At 46.2% G+C, this 26,604-nt stretch overlaps 1 protein-coding gene across 3 annotated transcripts in view; it reads right to left on the bottom strand.

Annotated features, from left to right (window-relative positions):
- SREBF1 (sterol regulatory element binding transcription factor 1) overlaps window positions 1-26,604 on the bottom strand; it is a 61,802-nt gene that overhangs the window by 21,149 nt on the left and 14,049 nt on the right. For all 3 annotated transcript variants that reach the window (XM_082260697.1, XM_082260699.1, XM_082260698.1), the window contains exons 2-9: window positions 20,939-21,394; window positions 11,939-12,282; window positions 11,711-11,845; window positions 9,653-9,871; window positions 6,414-6,528; window positions 5,479-5,657; window positions 1,760-1,961; window positions 598-779 (exon numbers count right to left, since the gene is read on the bottom strand). In XM_082260697.1, the coding sequence (XP_082116823.1) occupies window positions 598-779; window positions 1,760-1,961; window positions 5,479-5,657; window positions 6,414-6,528; window positions 9,653-9,871; window positions 11,711-11,845; window positions 11,939-12,282; window positions 20,939-21,394 (1,832 nt within the window). The remainder of the gene's footprint in view (window positions 1-597; window positions 780-1,759; window positions 1,962-5,478; window positions 5,658-6,413; window positions 6,529-9,652; window positions 9,872-11,710; window positions 11,846-11,938; window positions 12,283-20,938; window positions 21,395-26,604) is intronic.

The raw sequence follows: 26,604 nt of genomic DNA, 5'->3' as shown, positions 1-26,604 counted from the left end.
AGACAAAAGATCGAAAATGTGCTTCAACAATGTCTACTGTGCACCATCTATATTAGGATCTCAGGGCTGACCTAAAATGAAAAAAGAAAGAAAGAAAAAAAGAAAAAGAAAAAAAGAAAAAGAAAGAAAGAAAAAAAAAAAAAGAAAGAAAGAAGACAGAAGAAAGAAGACAGAAGAAAGAAGACAGAAGAAAGAAGAAGAAGAAGAAGAAGAAGAAGAAGAAGAAGATGACCATCAAGTCCAGCGCATGTAGAAAAAAAAAAAAATTTACTATTCAAGAACTAGCTGCATGATGCCCCCACCTGGATTCTTCACTCCATTAATCTAAGTAGTGGAGGAAATGCAGAAGAAGGTCCTAGGCAGGGCTTTGTGCAGTTTGTCCTTGAACAATAAAGTTTTAAAAGCTTCAGACTTTACGGAATGCTGCTGGCTGTTCTTCTCTAGATGGGTTGGCAGTCTGGGATGAGGGTGAGCCCCTGATGGGCATTTGCATCCAGACAGCCAAGGGAGTGATCCACTATGGAGGACTTAGGAACAGGAAATTGTTATTTGTAATAAAGAATAAAATAAGGTTTTTTAGCACAAGACGAACTTTACCCGAGATAGATCAACATCGGCTTGTTTTCGGTGACACCAGAACTGGACTGAGGACTCGGAATGTAGCCGTGTAACCGGCTCACCATAAATGAAGAGGCGAATAAAGACACATAGCACAATGATCAGGTTTATAGGCCAGAGGAGAACGGATGGAGTAAACCAGCTAAACCACGAAGAGCCCTCTGTGGAAGAAGAAGAACACAAGTTCATGTTAAAGTCAATGCATGTTTTTGTCCCCAGAAAGACCGCACCAGCTTTTCTGGCATCATCAAGGATCACCATCTACTTCCTGGACTGAGATGGCAGCCCAGAGAGGACACAACCATGTAAATGCTTTTGTCTGCAGTTCTTGGCTGCGTTCACAAATATTTGACACAGATCAGTCCCTGGTACAGCCTCCAACCTTGTGATATGCTATAAAGTAACAATGTTGCAATCTGATAACTGAGGGAGAGGAGACTGAAGAAATGGTTCCACCTGCCTGCAACAGACTGACATCCTCTCAGCCTAGACAAAGCCATGGACAGCTTTTTAAAGAAAAGTGTGTGTTTCACTTGACCCTCCCTTCTAGATTGTAAGCTCTAACGAGCAGGGCCCTCTAGTTCCTCCTGTATTGAATTGTTTTGTAACTGTATTGTCTTCCCTCACATTGTAAAGCGCTGCGCAAACTGTTGGCACTATATAAATCCTGTATAATAATAATTTATATAAATCCTGTATAATAATAATAATAATAATTTATATAAATCCTGTATAATAATAATAATAATAATTTATATAAATCCTGTATAATAATAATAATAATAAATATAAATCCTGTATAATAATAATAATAAATATATATATATATATATATATATATATATATATATATATATATATATATTTTTTTTTTTTTATGTATTTTTTTTTTTAAATAAGAACCAACAACTATTGAGGAAAAAAAAGAAAACAAATTGTACATGTCCATGGGAAGGGAAAGGGGGGGGGGGGGGGTGATGTTTTCCTTGTCCCAAGCCCACTCCCTGGTTTTATTACAAATAAAAAAAAACACAGCTACAACTGCTTGTATGGACTAGATCTAGAGCTCCTGATGTCTAAGGCCAGACCACAGTCTTGGCAAGCCTCGTATTCTAGGTTCCTTCATATCATTACCACCTACCAGGGGAAGGCATTTCCAGCATGCTTCTCCCGCTACCATGAAACCCGGGAACATCTGGGGCCTCTTGGCTCCTGGAACCACTCATCAAGAACGACAGAGGATTGAAGGAGATACAGAGGAAGACAAAAACACAGAGTGCCATGCGAGAGCGGTCCAACATCCCTGTACCAGGAGGGGATGGGAGTTCCTGCTTGACTTGCACCTGGGGAAAAAAATAAAAGATTATACAGGTACAGAGTTAAAAGAATTTAAAATCAGCTTCTCTTAAACACTTTAACCACAAATGACATAATAGCATACAAACCGCTCCTGCCCAGGGACTGCCCCTCTTAACGCGTTTCACCCTAACAGGTTTGTGAACCATGCATCAGCGGTTCACATGTTGAGGAAAGCTACAATGCAACCATGCTGTGGTTCTTTGTGTAGAATGACAATGAGCACACTGCAAGCTATCCTATGTTTTCACAGTTTTGCGCAGTTACTGCAACACAATAAGCATAAAAAGGGCCCCAAGATGAGACGCAAAGTGCAGCAACTGACAGCAAGAAACCTAAACTGCAGAAATGCATCATCTGATTGGCTGAAAAATGTCAATGCTCCAAGGACGGCCCCATGCGTGTTCAGGACACAATTTTGTCAAGAGTCCCAGAAGCGGACAATGCTCGTCATTATGAATGCTGGAATGTTGGTAGTCTATGGAAGAATGTAAACAATGCGTGTGAATGAATATACTATAAAGCTGAAAGTACAGATGTGGGTGAAGGAGTGGGAAAATGTATGACTTGTTTACAGCTTGGAAGGAGGAGGATTTTCACCAAGTATTAAGGTTGTGTTGCTGTTTTTTTTTTTTGTGATCTGAAAATAATTCTTTCCATGGTTCAACATTTATACACAAAATTGTTGAATCTTTGTATATAGAGCATGAGGATGAGACCAGACACTTCCCAATTCCTTAAAACAAAGCTTCAGGCAGATCTAAAAGGTCAAATGAATGCAACTTTGTATTCCATTAATACATCATGCATCACTAAATGTATTTAAATATAAGCAATACCAGAAATTTGAAAAAAATAAAATAAAAAATACCCCCAGAAGTGAATGGAGGAATCCTCTCCACTGTGTCATTGTACTCTGACAGTGGGATTCCTCTGCTGTCAGAATACGATGATCAGCAGCTGCTGACTACCAAAATCTTTCCATTTCCATCCTACAGAAGTTATTAGGTTGACTTCCGCTGAATGGGAACGGCAGGGCCGGCCATTGGACCCAGGCTGCGGCACTTTGAGAAGCAGCAAATTGACACCCAAGAATATATTTTTTTCCAGCAGTTTGATGCACACCGACGACACCTGATCAGATGTACAGCTTTCCTCCACCTGGTCCAGCAGGTCTGTCCCTTCCATAAGTTCATAGCACTCCCCCTCCCCTCCCTTATTTACATAAGATGGTAAATGGCAGGTCCAGTCAAAGGGCGGTACTTTTCAAGTTAACAAGTGGATGATTGGTTACTAGACAGCAGGGCGGTCCCAGCAATCATTCCCCTGCCTTTCACATGAAAAAGTCCCGCCCTTTGTCCGGCCCGGCCATGCTTCCCGTCCTGTGTAAAGAAGGTATGGGAGGGGGAGTGCTGCAATCTTATGGAAGGGGCAGTCTGTAATATTGATGGAGGACTGTGATTGGGGGGGGGGGGGGTCTGTGTTCAGAGTAGTCTGATGGGGAGGGGGGAATCTGTGATGGAGAGTAGTTTGATAGGGGGGAATCTGTGATGGAGAGTAGTCTTATGTGGGAAGGAATCTGTGTTGGAGAGTAGTCTTATGTGGGAAGGAATCTGTGTTGGAGAGTAATCTGATTGGGGGGGGAGACTTGTGATGGAGAGGAGTCTGTAATTGGGGGGGGGGTATCTGTGATGGAGAGTAGTCTGATAGGGGGGAATCTGTGATGGAGAGGAGTCTGATTGGGGGGGGGATCTGTGATGAAGAGTAGTCTGATTGGGGGGGGGGGGGATCTGTGATGGAGAGTAGTCTGATGTGGGAAGGAATCTGTGTTGTAGAATAGCCTGATTGGGGGGGGGGGGGGCTTGTGATGCAGAGGAGTCTGTAATGGGGGGGGGGGGCATCTGTGATGGAGAGGAGTCTGATGGGGCAGGGGGGGGGGGGTAACAGTGATGGGATGGCCTGTGAGGAGAGGAAACAGATAAGGAGTTTGTGGTTTGGAATTGAACATATTGGTCGGTCTGTCATATCATTTTGCATATAGACAAGGTGCTGTTGCACGTAAATCTGACTTCCTGATAAATTTATTTTTAGTTAGGTTATAAAGTAATGAATTTGGGGGCCTTTTGGTAGGTTTTTTTTGGGGGGGCACACGCAGCATTTCATTCTTGGACCCAGGCAGCACAATGTCTTGGGCCAGCCCTGGGAGACGGCGATATATAGATCAAAATTTTGCCAGTCCTGCTTGCAGTCCTAAAACAATATTTTTAGGGCTTTCCCCTCTTCCCTGTAAATATGGCTGCCAGTTGCACAACTGAACAGGAACAGAAGGATAGGCAGCCATCCTGGAGGAAAGATCTCTTCAGAAAACTTTGAGGCCCTTGTTTACAGCTCATGCCTGCAGGAGATTGGAGGTAGAAACATGTTCACCTAGGGATGCCGCCTTTGATATAAATGCAGCGTTTGAAGATATCTGCAGGTGGTTTAATAGTAGAGAGGAAATGTGAACTGGCTGAGCAACTGAGGTTTCCAACAGAGCTCTCAGGGCACAGCAGGAGAAAGGAAGAGAAATGTGAGGTCTGTAAAAACTTATTTGTTTTGCTTTTGGTGTAGTAAAGGAGACAAGGTATGAAATAAAGGGATTTATTCCAACACAAAAAATAGGGCTTCCACAAATCTGAATACATTTATAAAAATTTACACAAAATTGTAATTAAATGACACCTTCACAAAGAGAAAGTCCTGCTGATCCACCCCCACCCCCACAATTACTCCTATTTGTAATGTTTTTTTTTTTTTTTTGGGAGGGAGGGGGGTGGGGGGGGGGGGAGGGCGGGGGTGCAGGTACCTCTCTTTCTGAGAAGTTCCTATTTCCACTTTTGCCATTCTCATCGCGTGTCCCAGGAGGTTGAGAGACCAGTCTGACAGCACAATCTTGTACGGGACAATGTACACCAGTGCCCAGGGCAAGGATGCCAAACTGCGCCCCCCCCTTCCCTTAGGGTTAGGGTCAAGGCGCCCCCCCCCTATCCCTGCAACATTGCCCCCAGGGCAACCGTCCCTCCTGCCCACCCCTTGTCCCGGCCTAGTTTGTACATGAGCAGTCGGCCGTGAAACAGCAATATCCAGGATTCCCTCCCCCCGCAGTATTTTCTGCTGCCCAGGTATCCTTCATCTGATGGTTAGCATCCTAAGTTCTACCCACTTCCTGAGACCAGCCTGTAACTGGACAGTGAAAGAAGCCATAACACAGCAATAAACTCATCTTTATCACTCTGCCCTCTCCTCATATCAGCATGCCACTTGTCAAGCACCATGACCTGATTGGCTCCTTGTACTGCTTCTTCCCCTCACACTCCAGTGCTGCTGTGCATGAACTTCAAGAAGCTTCTACCAGTTCATATTCAGGTACTTCCACTGCTTTATGTAACAAATACATTATACTTGCCTATAGTTCAGCTTTAAACGCGTTTTAGGAAATGGCGTGCGAGTGAATAAGGTCCTTACCTTGGCTTCTTCAGTGAAGGGACTGTCTGGCTCGGAGTCACTACTACACTGGGACAGTGGACTGCCAGTGTGCAATGGGGATCCCACGTCTGAAGGGGGTGGCGTTAGGACATCCATCATCTCCGCTTTCACACCATCCATATTAACCCCTGTACCCGCCACAATGTCTTTCAAAGTACCTAATAAGGACAGAGGGGACCCCGTGAAAATTAATATCTAAGCACTGTACAGCTTTATTGAACCGGTCCAAATAATTGTTTGATTATTGAACATTTCTGATTGCCATCTGTATATGGGCGTGCAAATATCTGAACATAGAAAGTGAGAAGAAAAAAAAAAAAAAATTCTGAATACTACATTGTGGTAATGTACGCACTCCCGGTACCAAAATGTGATCTACCACTCACTGAGATAATCCATAAACGCACTGATATCAAACAAATGTATTGGTTTATCCAGGGAACAGTCAAAATACATGAGAAAGCCAAATTGTCAGTTAGCGAAGAAGCAGCGACAAATGCCACTGAGGCTACATTCACACCTGAGCGTAGCGTTTTCGCGCGATTTTACAGTCGTTTTTACAGGCGTTTTCTGTGCAGGCGTTTTTAGATTGAATAGAAACCAATGGAAAACGCCTGTAATCTGCCCAAAAAGAAGCTCATGTACTTTTTTGAGCGTTGGGCGTTTTGCTCACGGCGTCAAAACGCTCAGATGTGAACAGGGGCCATTGAAATGAATAGGATTGGTCTTGTTGGGCGTTTTGAGAGCTGATCCTAGAGCAGGAAAACTCCCCAAAAACGCCCCAAAACGCCTACATGTGAACGGAGCCTTAAACAAAAAAGGCATTATCACTGCGTTCTCCTCTATGATGACAGGCTGCGGCTCGCCAACTATACTAGCGCCAAGAAAATAAGAACATAGCAGAGAAGTCTTACTGTTTTTCTGGGCTGCCATTTTGAGCATGATGTTCTCTTGTTTTAGTTTGACGTTACTCTGCTGCAGATACCGAATATAGTCAATGGCCTTCTTCAAAATGGCTGACTTGTTCAGCTGTGGGGAAAAGAACAAAAAAATAAAATGTTACCAAAAAAAAAAAAAAAAAAAGAAAAAAAAAAAAATGGAAAAAAATAAAATTGACTAAATTGCACAAAGGGCAAAACACCTAGAACAATCTGTTCCAAGTGTTCATTATTGGTTTAAAAATATAATGTAGGTAGGAGAAACCTACGCCATATAAAAATAGTATGATATATATATCATACTGTAAACTCCAAAGCTTGCAAACCTGTCTTGTTCCAAGACAAACTACATGAAGCCCCACCATCACAGAGTTTACTTGTAGAGGAAGAACTTCACTAAGGCTACGTTCACATGTTGGCGTAGCGGATCAGGGCATAATCACCGCGATTCTGTCCGCAATCCGGAAATCATTGCAAATCGCTGGACGCCTGTGCGTTGCCGTTGATTTGCAATGGCACCCCAAACGCTGTGCGATGTTGCCGCAATTTCCGCCTGCCGAATCGCGCAAACAAAATCGCGGGTCGCATGACGCTCAAAAAAGGTACAAGAGCTTCTTTGGGGCGTCATGCGACCAGCGATTTTGTTTGCGCGATGTTACCGCGATTCGGCAGGCGGAAATCGCGGCAACATCGCACAGCGTTTGGGGTGCCATTGCAAATCAACGGCAACGCACAGGCGTCCCATGATTTGCAATGATTTCCAGGTGATTCTGCCCGCGATACTCTACGCCAACATGTGAACGTAGCCTTAAGTGGTTCTAAAACCTAAACATTTTTGACCTTAAAGTGATAAAAAAAATTAAATAAAAACAAAAATTACCTTTTACAAACAACAAAACATATATACATTTACCTGTTCCGTGCAATAGAATTGCAGAGAGCGGCCCTGAACCTCCTCTTTTTGGGCCTCTGTCGGGGCTCCCGGCTACTCCTCTGTCTTGTTCCCCCATGGGAAGCCGCTTCCGTTGGGGGCAACATTTTTTTACCTTGATGCAAGGAATGTAAAAAAGGTTTAGGCTTTAGAACCACTTTATTGCATTCCCTGCATGAAGGCCAAAAGGTTTAGGTAGCAATATTGCCCCCTCACTGTGCCCATCTGCAGCAGCACTGTCTTATCTGCTCACTCTCACAGGAAAGCAGCTTGATATGGGGGCACTTGGCAAGGAGGAGGAACCTAGAGTGCCAGCGACAGACCCAAAAAATATATTTTTTTTCCCACAGGTGCTGGACTGTAGGCTACTGAAGCCCACTTTTCTCTTGGTGTGGAGGCTGTTGCATCAACAATTCCTACACAAAGTTACGCTGGTCATAAAGGACCCTTCTATCTTATAACCAAAAAGGCCCATCTACTTAAAAAGTTTATGTCCAGTCTTTTTCTCAGTTTTAGATATAGTGGGGAAAAGCAAGTACCCCTGCCTGGTTATTACTGCCATCTGGAGCTCCATTAGAAAAATATCCCCTCACTACCTGTCCTGCTGACAACAATTTACCGAATGTACCGAATGGAAGAGAACTTGCCAACAGCAACACCGTTAGAAAGAAGTATGCTATTATTTGATCGAGTAGACCCGGCCCTACAGGGGTGTCCAAACTATGGCCCTCTAGCTGTTCAGGAACTACAATTCCCATCATGCCTAGTTATGTCTGTGAATGTCAGATTTACAATGCCTCATGGGACGTGTAGTTCCGCAACAGCTGGAGGGCCGTAATTTGGACACCTGTGGTCAGAGGAAGTAGACCTCAGGTCAGCTTTTTAATTCTGTCTTAGTCCCTGTTGTGGAGTGTCCCCCTCACCTCCTGTTTGGTAAAACAGTTGTCAGCAGGATAGAAGTAAGCTTGACTCTCTATTGGAGCCCCAGACAGCATTAAAAATGCTACAAGGAGCTTTAATCCTTCCCCAATTTTATCCAGAACTGGAAAAGTGTTTTGGCTTGACATACATTTTATGGTATCAAGACCAACCTTCCTCAACCTTTAACACAGAGGAACCCTTGAAACATTTTTCTGGTCTCAGGGAACCCTCATGACGCACTGTGATGGTCAGTGGGAAGAATGCTTCGTGGGCGTTGGGAAGAATTACAGTGTCAGTGGGAACTTATCAGAGGCAGAAATTAGTCATTGATCAAGGAATCCCTGGCAACCTCTGGAGGACCCCTGGTTGAGAAACCAGGATCAAGACTTTACATGGATCAACAGCACACTTCTAAAGGGTGGGCCTATGAAGACGCCCTCCCAAGGGCTGGGAGGCTCCCAAATTGTTGGTTGCCAAACAATGGAACTGTTTTAGGAGACACACATGAAGTTTTAGCAGTCCAGATACCTGCTACAGCATGTAGATAGGAAAGACTTTAGGTTTTAAAGTGGTAGTGAACTCAATTTTACCACATGTACCTACAGGTAAGCCTATAATAAGGCTTACCTGTAGGTACTGTGAATATCTCTTAAACTTGCACTGTTTAGGAGATATTCACACTGTATGTAGTCAGTGACGTCACCGGTGCATGCGCTCTGAAGGACCTTAAGCGCCCGTGCCGTAAAACGGCGGCTCCCGTGCGCAAGCGCAGGAGTGACATCACTGCGCCCCCCCGGCCACTCATGTAGCGGGAGGCTGTGAACCTGGAAGAAAGACCGGGTGAAGAGCAGCAGTGACAGCACACTGCTGGAGGGCTTCGTTTTAGGGCAAGTCACTTATAATGTGTTAGTATGCGATGCATACTAGCACACTATGACATTTCCTTGCAGGGTAAAGAAAGGAGTTTTTATTTATTTTTTTTAAACTGTGGTTTACTACTGCTTTAAGGCAGAGGAGGTCCTTCACAAGGACATCAAGTTTTAGAGCTCACTCACAAGGAGGAGAGTGACTACTGTGGTAGTAGGTGCCATCTTGTGATTTTAGGACTACTGATAAAACAGAAGGCACTAATATATTTTGAAAAGGTTCAATCAACAGGATATGTTTATTGGTACGCTAATGTTTTGGTAATAGATAATAGGTAATAAGATAATCAATTTCAATGGAAGAAGAAGAGCCCCTTTTCAGTATAGCAAGGGTCCAGCCATGGCCACGACATCTTTTTACTTATCAGTCTTTGCCATTTTCCTTTATCTATAATTAAACAGTAGATCTGTAATAAGGTTCCTTTTCTGGGCTTTACCTTGGGCTCGGTTCCCACCACAAGGTCCTTCAGCTCAATGATCTTGTCGTTGATGGAGGATCGATAGCGCTTCTCGATGGCGTTGTGGGCGGTACGTTTTTCTCCCTTGCCGTTTAACATTGCCATCTTTCCATTGGCATTTAGACGGTTGATAGGCAGCTTGTCTGGATCCATCATAAACGGCACTGTTGTTAATATGGTTCCTCCACTTACCAAGGTCTAAGACAAGAGAAAAAAACAATTCATACACAATTGACTGACAGTACTATTACATACAGTAATAGCAGGGCCGGAGATAGCCCTGGAACGTTTACAGTTGAAATACATATAAAAAAACAATAAAAAATATTTGGATATATTGGAGAATTCTGGCTATCAAGCTAGAATAAGTTGCCTTTCTAGCATAAAAAGGTGGGTTAATACATTTTTGCCATCGAATATCAACTGAAAACAAATACCCTCCATTACACCCAGAGTGATATATATATATATATATATATATATACTTACATGGGTTCTATCTTGCAGCGTTGCTCTTGTGGTGATTAAGAGGCTGGACACTTAAGCTTAGACAAATCATGTGAATATATGTACAACACGGAGGCCAGGGGCGTAACTACAGGGGTTGCAATCGCTACCGGGACCCATGCTCCAGGGGGCCCGGTAGCAAACCAGTGGGTGAACTTCCAGGATCGCAAAGGTCACACTTGGGACCGGACCCTGGCATTGCACCACTGTGGGGAGGCCCCAAGATTGCAGGAAGGGGGCCACTGCAGAACTTGTGAAAGAATCCTGCTGCGGGACCATAATAAAAGGCCATGCAACGAGTGTAAAGAGCCCCAGGATTAGTGGGAAGAGCCCTGGGCTTGAAGGTAAGGGCCCCGGCCAGGGGTCTGGGGGGCCCTTCATGGTTTCTTGCATCAGGGCCCTGAAGGTTCTAGTTACGCCTCTGACGGAGGCTATATATGAATACTGAGGGACTGATATTTATTGTTCTATGTGTCGCTACAACTTGCCACCTCCTGAGTCATTAAAAAGGGTCAGTACAAAACCACTGTTATTTATGACCATACATGTACCAATGATTTTCATTGATGGACTTATGAGTTACTAATTGTTATTTTGTTATATTTGATGTTATTTATAGAAATACCGGTCTGTTATGGTCTCTCAGGCCCTGAGGAAGCCTTGAGCGAAACGCGTCGGCTTGCTGGGGACCTACATTGACCGCTTTCCACTCTGAGACCCATCTTCCATCCTACACAGGCTTTTGGTTTTTCCCTTACGGGATGTATTTCTATGTTCTTATTGATTGATTTTATAGCAATTCTTTCTATGTGTTTTGTCCTTTTGAACATGTGCATGATTGCCCATGTTTTTTTATTTCTAAAATCAATAAAATGTAAAATTGTTTTATATAAGCTGGTTTTGGGTCTGATCCTTCTACTCCCACTGGCCCGCAAAGCCCCATGTTTCTCGATCCCATTTTTTGAAATACGTATCTGAAAAGTGTTTTACCCCCCAAACTACCTGCTGCACAATATAGCTAGTGGAAGAAAAACAGCTCTGTAGCTACTTGTTTATTCTTAGCAAATGTTAAATTGGATAAAAGATGGGCAATCTTATAGGGTCTGGCTGTCCTCTTTGCTGCCAACGAAAGCTCCCCATGCTTATGGGGGGGGGGGGGGAGCACATGGATGACCTCCTTGTTAATCCTGCTGCCCCTTTTCTGTCCAATCACATACATTTTTCTATGCTCGTAACCGCAGTAATATCTTAAGCCTGTGTGGCAACTATGGGAATTCGATTTTGTATTCCATAAAATGTTCAGCTCCTGTTTTTAGCTCACTGCCACTACTGGAAAAGTGTGAGGTGAGATTTCAGGCTGCCTTTTCAAAGGCGTAGGCCATTCCTGGCCATATCCTTAGATTTACTGCACTGGGAGTTTAGAGCGTAGGGAGAGATCTGGCCATTTATGGATGCCCTTAGGAGGCTGCCTTAATCTGCCTGACGTGCGACTACAACCTAGACCTACTCTGTCCCATCTAAACGCCTCACCGGCATCTGCAGAGGCGTAGTCTGGATGGTTGTGGTGGTTGGCGAGGTTTTGACGCCCGACATCACTGCTGTGTCCGTCTTTACCGCCGTAAGGACCAGAGAGTCTGCCTTGATAAAATGAGGCTGGAGCAGAACCTGTGAGGGATGCAGATAAAGGGGAAGAAGTTGAGGTTACTAAAAAGAAACAATCCAGCAAGGGGCAACCTCACACATGCAGAGCTCACTCACCGGCACCTGCTGGATTTGCTGGGCAACGGAAGTGCCGCTGGTGGTGGTCAGGAACTGCTGAGAAGGGATGGTGTGTGCGTGGATGGTAAGCGACTGCTGGATCTGTGGAGCGGGGTGAGTCTGCATAGGCTGGGTGGCCACACTCTGCAGTGTTGGAGCCTGTGATGGGATGCTCTGCAGAGGCTGATTCGCAATGCACTGCAGCGGCTGGCTGGCCACGTTCTGTACCGGCTGACTTGCAATGCTCTGCACCGGCTGACTTGCAATGCTCTGCAGAGGCTGACCTGTGATGCTCTGCAGAGGTTGACTTGCTGTGCTGTGTGGGGTGGAGACCACTTGTGTAGCTAATAAAAAACAGACAATTTTGAATTAGGCACCTGATAAAAAAAGGTATCATTAAAATTGATATCTTATTAGGTCAGATTAATAAAAATGCCAATTGTGATGGTTAGGATTTTAGAAATTCTACATTTTTTTTTTTTAAATATAAACAAATTCCAGGATAAACAAATATTGTCTAAATCCATTTCTCATGTATATTCTTCCTTGAATCTTGGTGTACTTTGTTTATTTCTTCCAGATGTTTGGAGGGGGGGCCCTCGCCCCTCCCACTGGGCGCCTTCTGAGGCGGCGAAACGCGTCAGTCAGGGGACCGATTTGTGGCGTCATATCCGGTGGTTGGAACGCACGCCACAGCAGCGTTCACCATGGGAAATCACTGTTCGTTACTGCTTTTTAACTTGTAAGCGGATTGGTTTTTACATTTTAAATAAATGCTACAGTTTTACACTATGAGAATCCTTCTCTCATTTCTACCATGTACCTTATTGTGAGCCTAAACATCGAGGAAAGAAGATTATCCTAACCATACACTATGTGGAACGGCACCATTTCCTTCACCACCAGTTGAGCTTGGAAATGGGAAAGAAGAAGAAGGAGGATGATTGCCATACTTCACAGTGCTAATTAAGCACTAGAGCTGCACGATTCTGGCCAAAATGAGAATCACGATTTTTTAGCTTGGAATAAAGATCACGATTCTCTCACGATTCTCTGTGTAACAAAAAAAAAAATTGTGATAACTTTACTGTTACGTTTTTTTTTTTATTCATTAAAGTTTATTAATTGCATTTGAAAGACTGCTGCGCAAATACAGTGTGACATAAAATATTACAACAATTGCCATTTTATTCTGTAGGGTCTCTGCTAAAAAAATATATAAAATGTTTGGGGGTTCTAAGTACTTAACTAGCAAAAAAAACTGATTTTAACTTGCAAGCAACAAGTGTCAGAGAAAGGTCCAGTTTTTAAGAGGTTAAACTTCCTTTCTCCCTGGCAGAGGGAAGGAAAAGATACAATGTAATCATTTTGTTTATAGTTACTGGGAGACTAAGGCCCCATGCACACGGGGCGTTAGAAAAAACGTACGTCAAAGTTAGTTCTGACGCCGGAAAAAGCAGCTGTAAAAACGTGCTTTCAGTAGCTTTTTCCATTGGCGTTATTGCACGTTTTGCCACGTTGCTTTTAGCAGCGTTTTTTTTTCCTTCCATTCAAAATCAATGGTTCCCTATGGGAGCCTATTGATTTGAATGGAGGTCGCACCGCAACACCGCAAGTCGGATCCGACTTGCGGGGCGACTTGCGCTGTGAGAATCTTGAGGGGGAACTCCACGCCAAAATGGGAAAAAAACGGCGTGGGGGTCCCCCCCAGGGTTCCAAACCAGGCCCTTCGGGTCTGTTATGGAATTTGAGGGTAGCCCCATGCCGAAAAAACGGCATGGGGTCCCCCCCAAAATCCATACCAAACCCTTATCCGAGCATGCAGCCCGGCAGGCCAGGAAAGGGGAGGGGACGAGCGAGCGGCCCCACCCCCCCTGGACCACACCAGGCCACATGCCCTCAACATGGGGGGGTGTTGGTGCTTTGGGGCAGGGGGAGCTCTGCACCCCCCACCTCAAAGCACCTTGCCCCCATGTTGATGAGGACAAGGGCCTCATCCCCACAACCCTGGCCGGTGGTTGTGGGGGTCTGCGGGCAGGGGGCTCATCGGAATCTGGAAGCCACCTTTAACAAGGGGGCACCCCAGATCCCGGACCCCCTCCCTATGTGAATGGGTATGGGGTACACTGTACCCCTACCCATTCACCCCATAAAAGGCAGTGTATGGAAATAACGACAAGAGACCTTTTGGAAAGTTTATTAAAAATCTTCATCCGACTCTTCTTGTCTTCTCCTCTCCGGGGTCTTCTGCTCTTTTGCTGTCCGCCCTTCTTGTCTTCTCCTCTCCGGGGTCTTCTCCGGGGTCTTCTGCTCTTTTGCTGTCCGCCCTTCTTGTCTTCTCCTCTCCGGGGTCTTCTGCTCTTTTGCTGTCCCCCTCTTCTTGTGTTCTTGTCTCCGGGGTCTTCTGCTGTCCCCTCTTCTGCTGTCCTCTCTTCTTTTCTTCTCCTCTCCGGTCTTTTGCTGTCGGCTGTCGGCTGTCGGCTGTCTTCTTCCTCCGGTCCTCCTCCGACGACGTCTCCGCTGATTATGCCTATCTCCGGTCTCTTCAGCTTATTATATAGCCATTAGGGGCGTGGCCCCGATGACGTCATCTGGAGGCCCCGCCCCCTCATGTCACAGATGACGTCATATGTGACATGAGGGGGCGGGGCCTCCAGATGACGTCATCGGGGCCACGCCCCTAATGGCTATATAATAAGCTGAAGAGACCGGAGATAGGCATAATCAGCGGAGACGTCGTCGGAGGAGGACCGGAGGAAGAAGACAGCCGACAGCCGACAGCAAAAGACCGGAGAGGAGAAGAAAAGAAGAGAGGACAGCAGAAGAGGGGACAGCAGAAGACCCCGGAGACAAGAACACAAGAAGAGGGGGACAGCAAAAGAGCAGAAGACCCCGGAGAGGAGAAGACAAGAAGGGCGGACAGCAAAAGAGCAGAAGACCCCGGAGAAGACCCCGGAGAGGAGAAGACAAGAAGGGCGGACAGCAAAAGAGCAGAAGACCCCGGAGAGGAGAAGACAAGAAGAGTCGGATGAAGATTTTTAATAAACTTTCCAAAAGGTCTCTTGTCGTTATTTCCATACACTGCCTTTTATGGGGTGAATGGGTAGGGGTACAGTGTACCCCATACCCATTCACATAGGGAGGGGGTCCGGGATCTGGGGTGCCCCCTTGTTAAAGGTGGCTTCCAGATTCCGATGAGCCCCCTGCCCGCAGACCCCCACAACCACCGGCCAGGGTTGTGGGGATGAGGCCCTTGTCCTCATCAACATGGGGGCAAGGTGCTTTGAGGTGGGGGGTGCAGAGCTCCCCCTGCCCCAAAGCACCAACACCCCCCCATGTTGAGGGCATGTGGCCTGGTGTGGTCCAGGGGGGGTGGGGCCGCTCGCTCGTCCCCTCCCCTTTCCTGGCCTGCCGGGCTGCATGCTCGGATAAGGGTCTGGTATGGATTTTGGGGGGGACCCCATGCCGTTTTTTCGGCATGGGGCTACCCTCAAATTCCATAACAGACCCGAAGGGCCTGGTTTGGAACCCTGGGGGGGACCCCACGCCGTTTTTTTCCCATTTTGGCGTGGCGTTCCCCCTCAAGATTCCCACAGCGCAAGTCACCCCGCAAGTCGGATCCGACTTGCGGTGTTGCGGTGCGACCTCCATTCAAATCAATAGGATCCCATAGGGAACCATTGATTTTGAATGGAAGAAAAAAAAACGTATAACGTGGCTTAACGCACGTTAAGCAACGTTATAGCAAAGTTATTCAGCTTTTAGCAGCGTCAGGCGTTTTTAACGCTGTAACGCTGGTCCTCAGAACGCGCAGGTGGTGGGTTCTTGTTGCAGCCTAAAAACGTCTAAGCCACTTACAGCTCAAAAACGTCTGAGTGTGCATGAGGCCATAGAATAACATGGAGGGGCGTTTTTAGGCTGCAAAAAGAAAACGCCTGACGCTGCTTACAGCGGCGTTAAAAACGTCCCGTGTGCATGGGGCCTTAATGCTGATAGGCGTTTGCGGGAGGAAAGATACAATGTAATCATTTTGTTTATAGTTACTGGGAGTTTTCCACAGCTGTTTTCTCTGCTCCCTCAGCTATGCAAAGAATCAAGAATATGTCAGGTTTAGATCGTCAGGGGGGGTGAATCGAGATCGCGATTTTCATACGATTAATCGTGCAGCTCTATTAAGCACTATATGCCAATACCTATCATAATATTGGTGAGTAGGGACTCAGGAGGGGAGCATGGAGGGATTCACCGACATATACTGTATTTCAAGCACAAGCACTTTGGAAGCACGGCAGGACTGTTTATTTAGCACTGTCACTTAAGGCTGCATTCACACTTGAGCGTAGCGTTTTTTACCGCGATTTTACAGCGATTTTTACCGCGATTTTACCGCAATTTTTTTAGGCGTTTTTCATTGACATCTATCAAAAACGCTGGTAATCAGCCCAAAAAGAAGCTCATGTACTTTTTTCAGCTACAGGCGTTTTGCAAAACGCTCAGATGTGAACAGGGGCCATTTAAATGAATGGGGTTTTACTTGTTGGGCGTTTTGGAAGCGTTTCTTTTGAGCGTTTTTGGAGCTGAAAACGCCCAGGTGTGAATGGAGCCTTATAGCACTAAAGACTTTTTATTTTACAATTTTCACTTTATTGCTTGATTGATTGTATATTTTGATTTACGATAATAATATTGCACTTTAAAATGTATTGATTTAGCACTAGCATTTTTGTGTAGATTCCATATTAGCAGGGCGGACACCCATATTACATCAAAGACTTTGTGAGGCCTACATCCAGGGGCGTAACTACAGGGGTTGCAATTGCAACCGGGCCCCATGCTCCAGGTGGCCTGTGCGGCTCCCTGTATACCTGGATAGGAGGGGCGGTGGGGGCAGCATGTAGAGAAATCACTGTCCTCCTTTCTCCTCCTGTAGCTGCAGAAGGAAAATGGAGGAGATTGGTTCCTCAGTATGCTGCCCCCGCCACTCCTCCTATCCAGTTCACTTGTGTTCTGCTGTCTCTTGGCCCCTGTGTGCTCCCCTGTTCCCCCCCCCCCTGTGCTCCCTCCCCTCTCCTGCCAGCTGTTACAGGGGATGGGTCACAATAGAGAACCAGGAAGGGGTCAGTAAATATGTAATTTACCAGCTCCTTCCTTTTCTGAATGGACAGAGTCATAGTCAGTGACATTGTAAAAAATAAAATGCTAAAAAATAATACAATAAAAATACCAAAAATAAAAACTACTGACACCAGTGGGTGAACTTCCAGGATTGAAAAGGTCACACTTGCAACCAGGCCCTAGCATTCCACCACCGTGGGGAGGCCCCAAGATGGCAGGAAGAGGGCCCACCGCAGAACTTGTGAAAAGGCCCAGCTGCGGGACCGTAATAAAGGGCCCCGCAAGGAGAGTAAAGGGCCCCAGGATCAGTGGGAAGAGCCCAAGGCTTGAAGGGAAGGGCCCCATTATGGTTTCTTGCATTGGGGACCTTGAAGGTTCTAGTTATGCCTCTGCCTACACCTCTATGATCAGCAGCAGCTAAACTAAACCAGCACTTTTCAATACTTGAGGAATTATTCCTGTGTGCGGGTACACGCTTTATTACAGTCACCACTAATGCTTGGTGAATTCCCTACAACTCATCACAAACTGGGTTATCCTCATTTTCTGTAGTTAGCAAATATTTGTTCTTATTGGGGCTTATATGTTAACAGGGAGCATGCTGAATGGAGAGAAGAGCAGAGTGATAGATGGATGAACTCCCGTCTGCTGCTACCCCTTCACTGTCCACTTACAGGTCTGGTCTCTCAGCCTGTAAGTATTATGTAATGCTGGAGCAGAGAATATTTCACGTCACCTGCTATAAACAGGGTGGTGCTGTGTGACCGAGCTGTGATGGAAATCTGGATGGAAGGAGTTCAGCTTTGAAAACCTGTAATTACTCCCAAGTTGGAAAATCTCCGTATGGCTTGGCAGAAGAGAGGAAAGTAGGTTTTAACTGAGCACAGGCCACTTCAAGCGAGTTAAACACAATTAGAGAAGAGGAATGGGCAGATTTTTCACACCAACACAAGACAACTGCCGAAAATACTACTTTGTATCTCTATTATGTATGAAATAACACTCTGAATGGACATGTTCAGCCTTCAAGAGGACTGGCTACAACAGCCTGAGACCAGATTGGGTTTGAACTAGACTTAAAAAACAGCCTATGCATGTAAGGGACATTTGAGGATTAGAAACTGTCCATCTTTGACCAAAGTTGAAAAATGCCCTTGCTATAGGTGTAAGCCAATTGCTAACCTTCCAAAGTCTGCCTGAAAAACTCCTAGAGATTATTATACAGGATTTATATAGTGCCAACAGTTTTCTCAGGGCTTTACAACGTTAGGACAAACAGTACAGTTACAGCCCTTTTCGACCAGGGTGCCTTGAGGTATCTTTAGGGGTGCCTAAGGTCCCATGCACACAGGGCATCAGAAAAAACGAGCTGCAGAGCCACTTCTAACGCCAGGAAAAAGCAGCTGTAAAAATGTGCTTTTAGTAGCTTTTTCCATTGGCGTTATTGCACGTTTGGCCAAGTTGCTTTTAGCAGCGTTTTTTCTGCCTCCATTCAAAATCAATGGTTCCCTATGGGAGCCTACTGATTTCAATGGAAGGCGCATCGCAAGTTGGATCAGGATGATCCGACTTGCAGTGCGACTTGCGCTTGGAGAAGCTTGAGGAGGGAATTCCACGCCACAAATTGGAAAAAACAGCATGGGGGGTCACCCCCCAAGGTTCCAAACCAGGCCACACGCCCTCAACATGGGGGGGGGGGGGGGAGTTGGGTGCTTTGGGGCGGGGTGGGGGCTCTTGCCCCCATGTTGATGAGGACAAGGGCCTCTTCCAGACAACCCTGGGCCGTGGGCAGGGGGCAGGGGGCTTATCGGAATCTGGAAGCCCCCCAGATCCCGGACCCCTCCCTATGTGAATGGGTATGGGATACATTGTACCCCTACCCATTCACCCCATAAAAAGGAAGTGTATGTAAATAATGGTAGGAGACATTTTGAAAAGAAAAACGTTTTGAAGGGCCTTGTTTGGAACTTTGGGGGGGGGGGGGGGGGGTGGCCACCCCATTTTTTTCCCATTTTGGTGTTGATTTCCCCCTCAAGATTCTCAGAGCGCAAGTTGCACCGCAAGTCGGATCATCCTGATCAGACTTGTGATGCGACTTCCATTCAAATCAATGGGCTCCCATAGGGAACCACTGATTTTCAAAAAAACGTATAACGTGGCTTAACGCTGTATAAGCAACGCTAATGAGCCATTAGCGGCGTCAGGCATTTTTACAGCTTGACGCTGCAGCTCCAGACAGCACTGGTCCTGGGTTCTGTTTGCAGCTCAAAAACGCCTATTCCAATTGGAGCTCCTAAAAGCCCTGTGTGTGCGCATGAGGCCATAGAATAACATGGAGAGGCGTTTTTTTTTGCAGCTTAAAGTCTGATGCTCCTAACAGCAGCTGAAAAAACGCCCTGTGTGCATGGGGCCTAAAAATTACCCCAAAATTTGTATACAAGCCAGCAGGTGAAGGAAACCTACCACCTTTTAGTTACGCAAAGCGTCAGGATCTCATTTTGCACCACTACAACCTTCTAGCTGCCGGGGTCCTAACAACCAATGACTCTCCCCTGCCACTCTGTCAGCACTAGGTTGTCACATTTTTGAGTGATGGAGAAAAGAAACATTGGAATACTAGTCAGTACCAGTGTGCAAAAGTGTATTGGATTTGGAAGAATAAATCACTTCTAATGTTGGTTGTTCTAGATGTGTGGATGTTGATGTGTTATATAAAATTATTGGAATCGTTTTTTTACCATTTTAAAATGGGGTGCCTCGAGATAGTCGATAATTTTAGAGGGTGCCCTAAAATGGTCCTTAATTGTAAAGGGTGCCGTGAAACACGGAGTTACAATACAGGAGAAATCAGTGGGCCCTGCTTGTTAGTGCTTAGATGGCATTCCCTCAACCTTCCTTGCTGCTAGGACATTGCTAAGACACGTGTATGGAGGTGCAGTCTACTTCTCCTGTGCAGAAGGCAGCAGCATTGCAGGGGAAAGGAAGTTAAGAGGGACACGGTTCCTCTACGGTTTTCTGGGTCACTAGGGAACAATCTGATTAGATGCTGCTGTTCCATGTGGCTCTAGCTGCCATCTTGGGTCAGGTGGAGCCCATTTGCCAGTGAGTAGCGCAAGGATGGGTACCCTGTCTTAAAGGCTCAGAACCAGCGGCAGGGAAGGAATGGGGCTTGCAACTTCTCTGGACAGCCTCGTCACTTGGGCACAAATCAGCTAGGCCACATTCTGCCCCTCTTAAGGGGCATTGTCAGTTCAGCTGAAACCTGCTGTCTACCTGCTGCTGGAATTTGAGTGTTCCCATGTCTACCAGCCAGGTTTACTGCAAACTGACTTTGCATTGCTTCAATAAAAGTCCTTTACATTGCACCTAGACTTATTGCTGCCCCACCCAACCTACGCAATCCCAGCTGATGCAAGCCCTCTCGCATATGCTCTCCTGCTGCAGTAGCTCCGAGATCAGTGATGCCGCAATGGAGGAGATAGTGGGCCAAACATGTGCAGGGGATTGAGAGCTCTCTCCTATATTGTTGGGGGTGAGCAATAGCAGTAGGGTGTGTCTTCGCAACAATGCAGAACGGGATGACTCCATCTCTCCATCTGAGTTTTTCGTCCAGGCTTCAGGAGGTACATAAATGGCCTACATCTATTGCAAGGGTGGAATCCAACTTTAGTCAAAGCGGCACAGTTTGTACAGGTGCACCTTAACCGCATAGGCAGTTTTTAGGTCAAGGTGAACTAACCCCTTAAGACCAGCCTGAGCATCACATGACTGCAGCAGTCAACCCAGGGTGCTAATCACATACACCTCTTATGGGTACCCAACAAAGTGGTCCCAGAACATTCAGTTTACAATTTTCCATTGTGCAACTACTTTGGTACCAAGTACCTGGCTCAGCGCTTTGCTCTTGGTACCCAGGCACGGGCTGGTTGTTAAACCGAGGCTGCGAAGATGTAACCAAGCTCTGCCCGAACAGCATGCCCTGCAGATGCTGTGTTGTGGGTGGGGCCTGTAGCTTGGTCTGGACATGCTGTGGGGTGGGGGAGATTTGCATGGGCTCATCCTTCACCATGCTCTGTAAACTGCACTTCAGCTGGTGCATGAGATTGTCCGGAAGTGGGGTGGCAGCTGGCTGGCTGTGGAAACCTGGATTGGACAGCGGGAACATCTTCATGGGGGTGGAGGTGGTAGGTGCAGCCAGTAACCCCTCCAGGGAGCTGAGGGCGGCCCCTCCTGCCAGGTCCACTTTAGAAGTGGGGTCCTGCGCCAGGTTATTGACTGTTCCAAACGATGCATCGAAGAACCCAAAATCACTTTCATTGTTGTTGATGAGCTGGAGCATATCTAGAGGGAGAAAAAAAAAATACATCTATGAAAACCTTCATACAATACTATAGAAAGAAAAACAGACAAATCCTGGCATAAATAAAAAAGCCTGTCCCATGCCAGCATGTTGTAGAGAAGGAGCTTTGCTCTTGGCGTGGAAGCCGTAGTCTCTGTAGAAGTCCAACTACCCCCCTTCCGGGTCAGAGCTAGAGCTCTCCAATCAGTAAGGGACGTGAGCGTTACAGATTGCAGTGCGATCTCTACAGAGAAAGCACGGTTTTCATGCAGAGAGCAAGAGATCTGTGCAGCATGCTGTCAGGGGACAGGCTTTTCTACTCAGCTGTGGCCGCTATCTGTAGAAAAAACTAAAAAGACTAAAATTTTGCACACATCTTTTTTCCTTTCTTGCACCAAAATTGTTTTTATCTGATCAGTTAAGCGCAAGGTAGGATTAGAACTTCTGTCAGGTATTTATTGCGGTAATATGTATAGATGGAGGCACTGAATACAGTTAATCAAGGTTTCATGGTTGAGGACAGGGGTGTAACTACAGGGGTTGCAGTTGCAACCGGGCCCCATGCTCCAGGGGGCCTGTGCGGCTCCCCTGTACACTTGGATAGGAGGAGTGGCGGGGGCAGCATGTAGAGAAATCGCTGTCCTGCTTTTTCCTCCTGTAGTTGCGGGAGGAAAAAGGAGGAGATTGGTTCCTCTGTATGCTGCCCCCGCCACTCCTCCTATCCAGTTCACTTCTGTCTCAGGGCCCCTGTGTGCTCCCCTGCCTCCCCCCCCCTGTGCTCCCTCCCCTCTCCTGCCGGCTGCTGCAGGGGATGTGTCACAATGGAGAACCAGGAAGGGGGGGGGGGGCGGTAAATATGTAATCTACCAGCTCCTTCTTTTCTGAATGGACAGAATCATAGTCAGTGACATTGTAAAAAATAAAATAAAATGAAAAAAAAAATATTACAAATAAAATACCAAAAAATAAAAACTACTGACACCAGTGGGTGTACTTCCAGGATCGCAAAGGTCACACCTGCTCCCGGTCCCTGGCATTCCAACACCATGGAGAAGCCCCAAGATGGCAGGAAGGGGGCCCACTGCAGAACTTGTGAAAGGGTCCGTACTAAAGTGTCCCGCAAAGAGAGTAAAAAGGGCCCCAGGATCAGTGGGAAGAGCCCCAGGCTTGAAGGGAAGGGCCCCAGCCAGGGGTCCGGTGGCCCCTCATGGTTTCTTGCACCAGGGCCCTGAAGGTTCTAGTTACGCCTCTGGTTGAGGAAATGCAATAGGATTCACATAGGACACAGTAGCTACAGCAAGATGTCTTTCAGACAGACAGGTATACTCCTTAAAGCGAATCTTCACTGCAGCTGAGCACCAAAAACACAGATTTATTTTTAACCACTTTACCTCTGCTCACATTGCTGCTACTGCAGCAATGTGGCTCGTTCCCGTCCAGCGACGTAGACCTACGTCGCTGGACTCCTCCCCCTGTAGGCGGCGCTCGCGCGCCGCCGGAGGCGCGCTCCCGCTGTTTTCAGTCACAGCGGGAGTCGGGCCAGGGGAGGAGCAGCGGCGATCGCCGCCGCTCTTCCCCGATCGTCGGGGGAATCGAGTGAGGAGATCCGCCCGGTTGTGTAAACAGAGCGAGCGGATCTCCTAAGTGACAGGGAGTGACAGATCGGAGTGTTCAGCATAGCTGAACATCCGATCTGTCCTTCTGTCCTTCTGTCACATAATAGTCACCTCCCCCTCCACACGTCAGTAAGCATCAGGCATACATTAACCCCTCCCTCTAATAAAATTAACCCCTTCACTGCCAGTGTCATTTTTACAGTAACAGTGCATATTTATAGCACTGATTACTGCAGTAATGTCACTGGTACCCCCAAAAGTGTCAAAAATGTCAGTCAAGGGTCCGATCTGTCCGCCGCAATGTCGCAGTCCCGCAAAAAAAAAAAAAAAAAAAAAAAAAAAAAAACACACACATCGCAGATCGTCGACATTACGCGTTAAAAAAAAAAAAAAAAAAAAAAAAACACCAAAAATGACAGAAATCTTTGCGCAAACCAATCAAAATACGCTTATCGTGATTTTTTTTACCAAACATAGGTAGCAGAAAACAAATTGGCCAGAAATTTTTTAAAAAATTTGATTTTTACATTTTTTTTGGGGGGGAATTTCATATAAAAAAAAAAAAAAATGTTAAAAATATTGTTATTTTTTCAAAATAAACGCTCTTTTTTTGTTTATAGCGCAAAAAGTAAAAAGCGCACATATGATCAAATACCACCAAAAGAAAGCTCTGTTTGTGAGAAAAAAAGGACGTAAATTTTGTTTGGGTATGGCGTCGCACGACCGCGCAATTGTCAGTTAAAGTCGCACAGCGCCGAATCGCAAAAAGTGGCCTGGACGTAAGACAGCAAAATCCTCCGGTGGTAAAGTGGTTAATATTCAAAGCAAACCCCCCCCCCCATCTATTCCTGGCTCTATGCTTTATTTAGTTGAGAAATCACTTTAAAAAAAACCCTAGCATTACTGTCCCTCTTGAGTAAGAGCAAAATGAATTCTGTAGCATTTACTTCCTGGAATCCATCTGCCCTTAGCTCCAGTATGCATGCAGAAGGGTGTGCTTAGCTGAGAACCCCTCTCCTGAAGACTCCTGGGATGTATGACGTTTGCCTACGCAAGAAACCAGGAAAAAAAAAAAAAAAAAGTTTAAACACAAGTAAATATGATATACTTTCCTCTTTCTTTATGAATGGTAGCAGCACGACGATTAGAAATAATGTTAATTGAGCGAGTGAAATTCCACTTTAAATAAACCTGGGTATTAGGCTCCATGGGTGATTGGGTCCAATTTATTTTTTGTGTTTTCTTGCAATGGATTAATCGCAAACCGACAACTCATTTAAGTGGCTCAAGGATCTCGTCCCTTCAGGGGTAAGGTGTTCTATATGGTTCAAAGGGCACATAAATGGCAGTGTCAGCAGGATTACCCATACACAGGTGCCCAGGATCAGTTCAGCACAGCCTCTCAACCGGGGTTCCAGGCAATCCTAGTGTTAAAGAATTTTCTTGTGCAATTAGCAATTTCAACCTCTCAGATCAGCAACCACTGATGCCAATAATCTTCAACTATTTGTGTGGGAAAATGTCCTTCCCACCGACCACCAATGTAAAGGGGGGGTGGGGGGGAATGTCCTTCCCACCGACCGCCAATGTAAAATGTAAAGGTGGGGGGAGATGTCCTTCCCACCAACCACTAATGTAAAGGGGGGGGGGGGCGGGGGGAGAGAATGTCCTTCCCACCAACCACCAATGTAAATGGGGGGGGGGGGGGGGGGGAATGTCCTTCCCACCAACCACCAATGTAAAGGGGGGGGATGTCTTTCTCACTGACCACCAATGTAAGAGGGGGGGGGAAATGTCCTTCCCAATGTAAAGGGGTGGGGGGGGGGGGAATGTCCTTTCCACCGACCACCAATGTAAAGGGGGGAGGGAATGTCCTTCCCACCAACGTAAAGGAGGGGGGGGGGGGGGGGGGAGACCATGTCCTTCCCACCGACCATCAATGTAAAGGGGGGGGGGGAATGTCCTTCCCACCGACCACCAATGTAAAGGGGGGGGGAAATGTCTTTCCCACCGACCGCCAATGTAAAGGTGGGGGGGGAAGATGTCCTTCTCACGACCACCAATGTAAGGAGGGGGGAGGGAATGTAAGGAGGGGGGGGGGGGACCATGTCCTTCCCACCGACCACCAATGTAAAGGGAGGGGGGGGGGGGGGAATGTCCTTCCTACCAACCACCATAGTAAAGGGGGGGGGGGGGGAGAGAAAGAATGTCCTTCCCACCGACCGCCAATGTAAAGGTGAGGGGGAGATGTCCTTCCCACGACCACCAATGTAAGGGGGGGGGGAATGTCCTTCCCACCAACGTAAAGGAGGGGGGGGGACCATGTCCTTCCCACCGACCACCAATGTAAAGGGAGGGGGGGGGAATGTCCTTCCTACCAACCACCAAAGTAAAGGGGGGGGGGGAGAGAGAGAAAGAGAATGTCCTTCCCACCGACCACCAATGTAAAGGTGAGGAGGAGGAGGAGGAGGAGGAGGAGGAGATGTCCTTCCCACCGACCACCACACTAATGTACCATTAGTTGTTGATCTAGTCGACACTGCCAGGGGTTCTTTGTGACCTGAAGGTTATTTTAAGGGTCTCTTCGTGTTAAAAAGGTTTAGAAAAGGCCAGTTTAACTGCTAATCCAATTCTGGGGACATTTCATTGTTCACCTGTGAACAACTAACCCTGGTGACAGCTCCATTTCTTCTGTCCTTTGAACCATATAAAAAGTGCCTGATCCCTGAAGAAGGGGGGGGGGGGAGATCTTTGAGCCCCAGAAACACATTGGGCATTAGGTTTTCTTGCGACAAGGTATCATAGTAAAAGTTTTTGGACTCTTGGTTTGGTGGTCTCAGACTTTTCAGTTATTTATTGCTATCAGTGTTCCAAGAGGAGACATTTTGCTGCAATTCTTGTCCCTAGAAACCGACAGGAATGAACAATCTCACCAAAATGAGCAGTCATCCCTACTAGAGAATATCCCATTCATTTCTGTTGACAATAGTCCTCAAATACCAAGAGCTTAGATCCTCCTGTTGGGAGAGAAATAGGAAAAAAGAAAAAAAAAAAAAAAAGAAAAAAAGGAAAAAAGAAGAAGGAAGAAGAAGAAAGAAGAAGAGGGTCTAACCCCTTGCCACTATCCACACTAGAAAAATGTTTTGTTTGGAGTTATTGCATAGAAGGGAGAAGGGTGATGTGGAATAAACCCAGGACAAATAATTGCAGACTTGGGACAGTTTCAGGAATCACTGTTAAAAAAAAAAAATGTTTTCCCCCTCAAAAAAGTTTTCCTGCAGTAGGTCAATGTGATTAAATCATAAATGATTTTTTATCAGTGGGTCACTGATATAGGAAGGTGTGTCACTGATAAATAGAACTACTTCTATTTGTAGATTTTTTTTGAGGATACACTTTTGAGAACAAAAAAAAAATAAAAAAATAAATAAATATGGTTTAGCCTTAGACAGTGTAGAGAACAGTTAAAATCTCAAAAGGTTTTATTTGCTCTTTGCTCCCCCAATGAGGGGAGATTTCCCCAGATTTCCTTTACTAGAGTGTATATACGCCAGGAAGTGAGACTTCTGGTGAGAAATTTGGTGTCCCCACATTTG

This window comes from Pelophylax lessonae (assembly GCF_965119305.1).
Source record: "Pelophylax lessonae genome assembly, chromosome: 6".
NCBI lineage: Eukaryota > Metazoa > Chordata > Amphibia > Anura > Ranidae > Pelophylax > Pelophylax lessonae.
The sequence above is the reverse complement of the archived record's forward strand: the minus strand, read 5'-3'. Positions and strand labels throughout refer to the sequence as shown.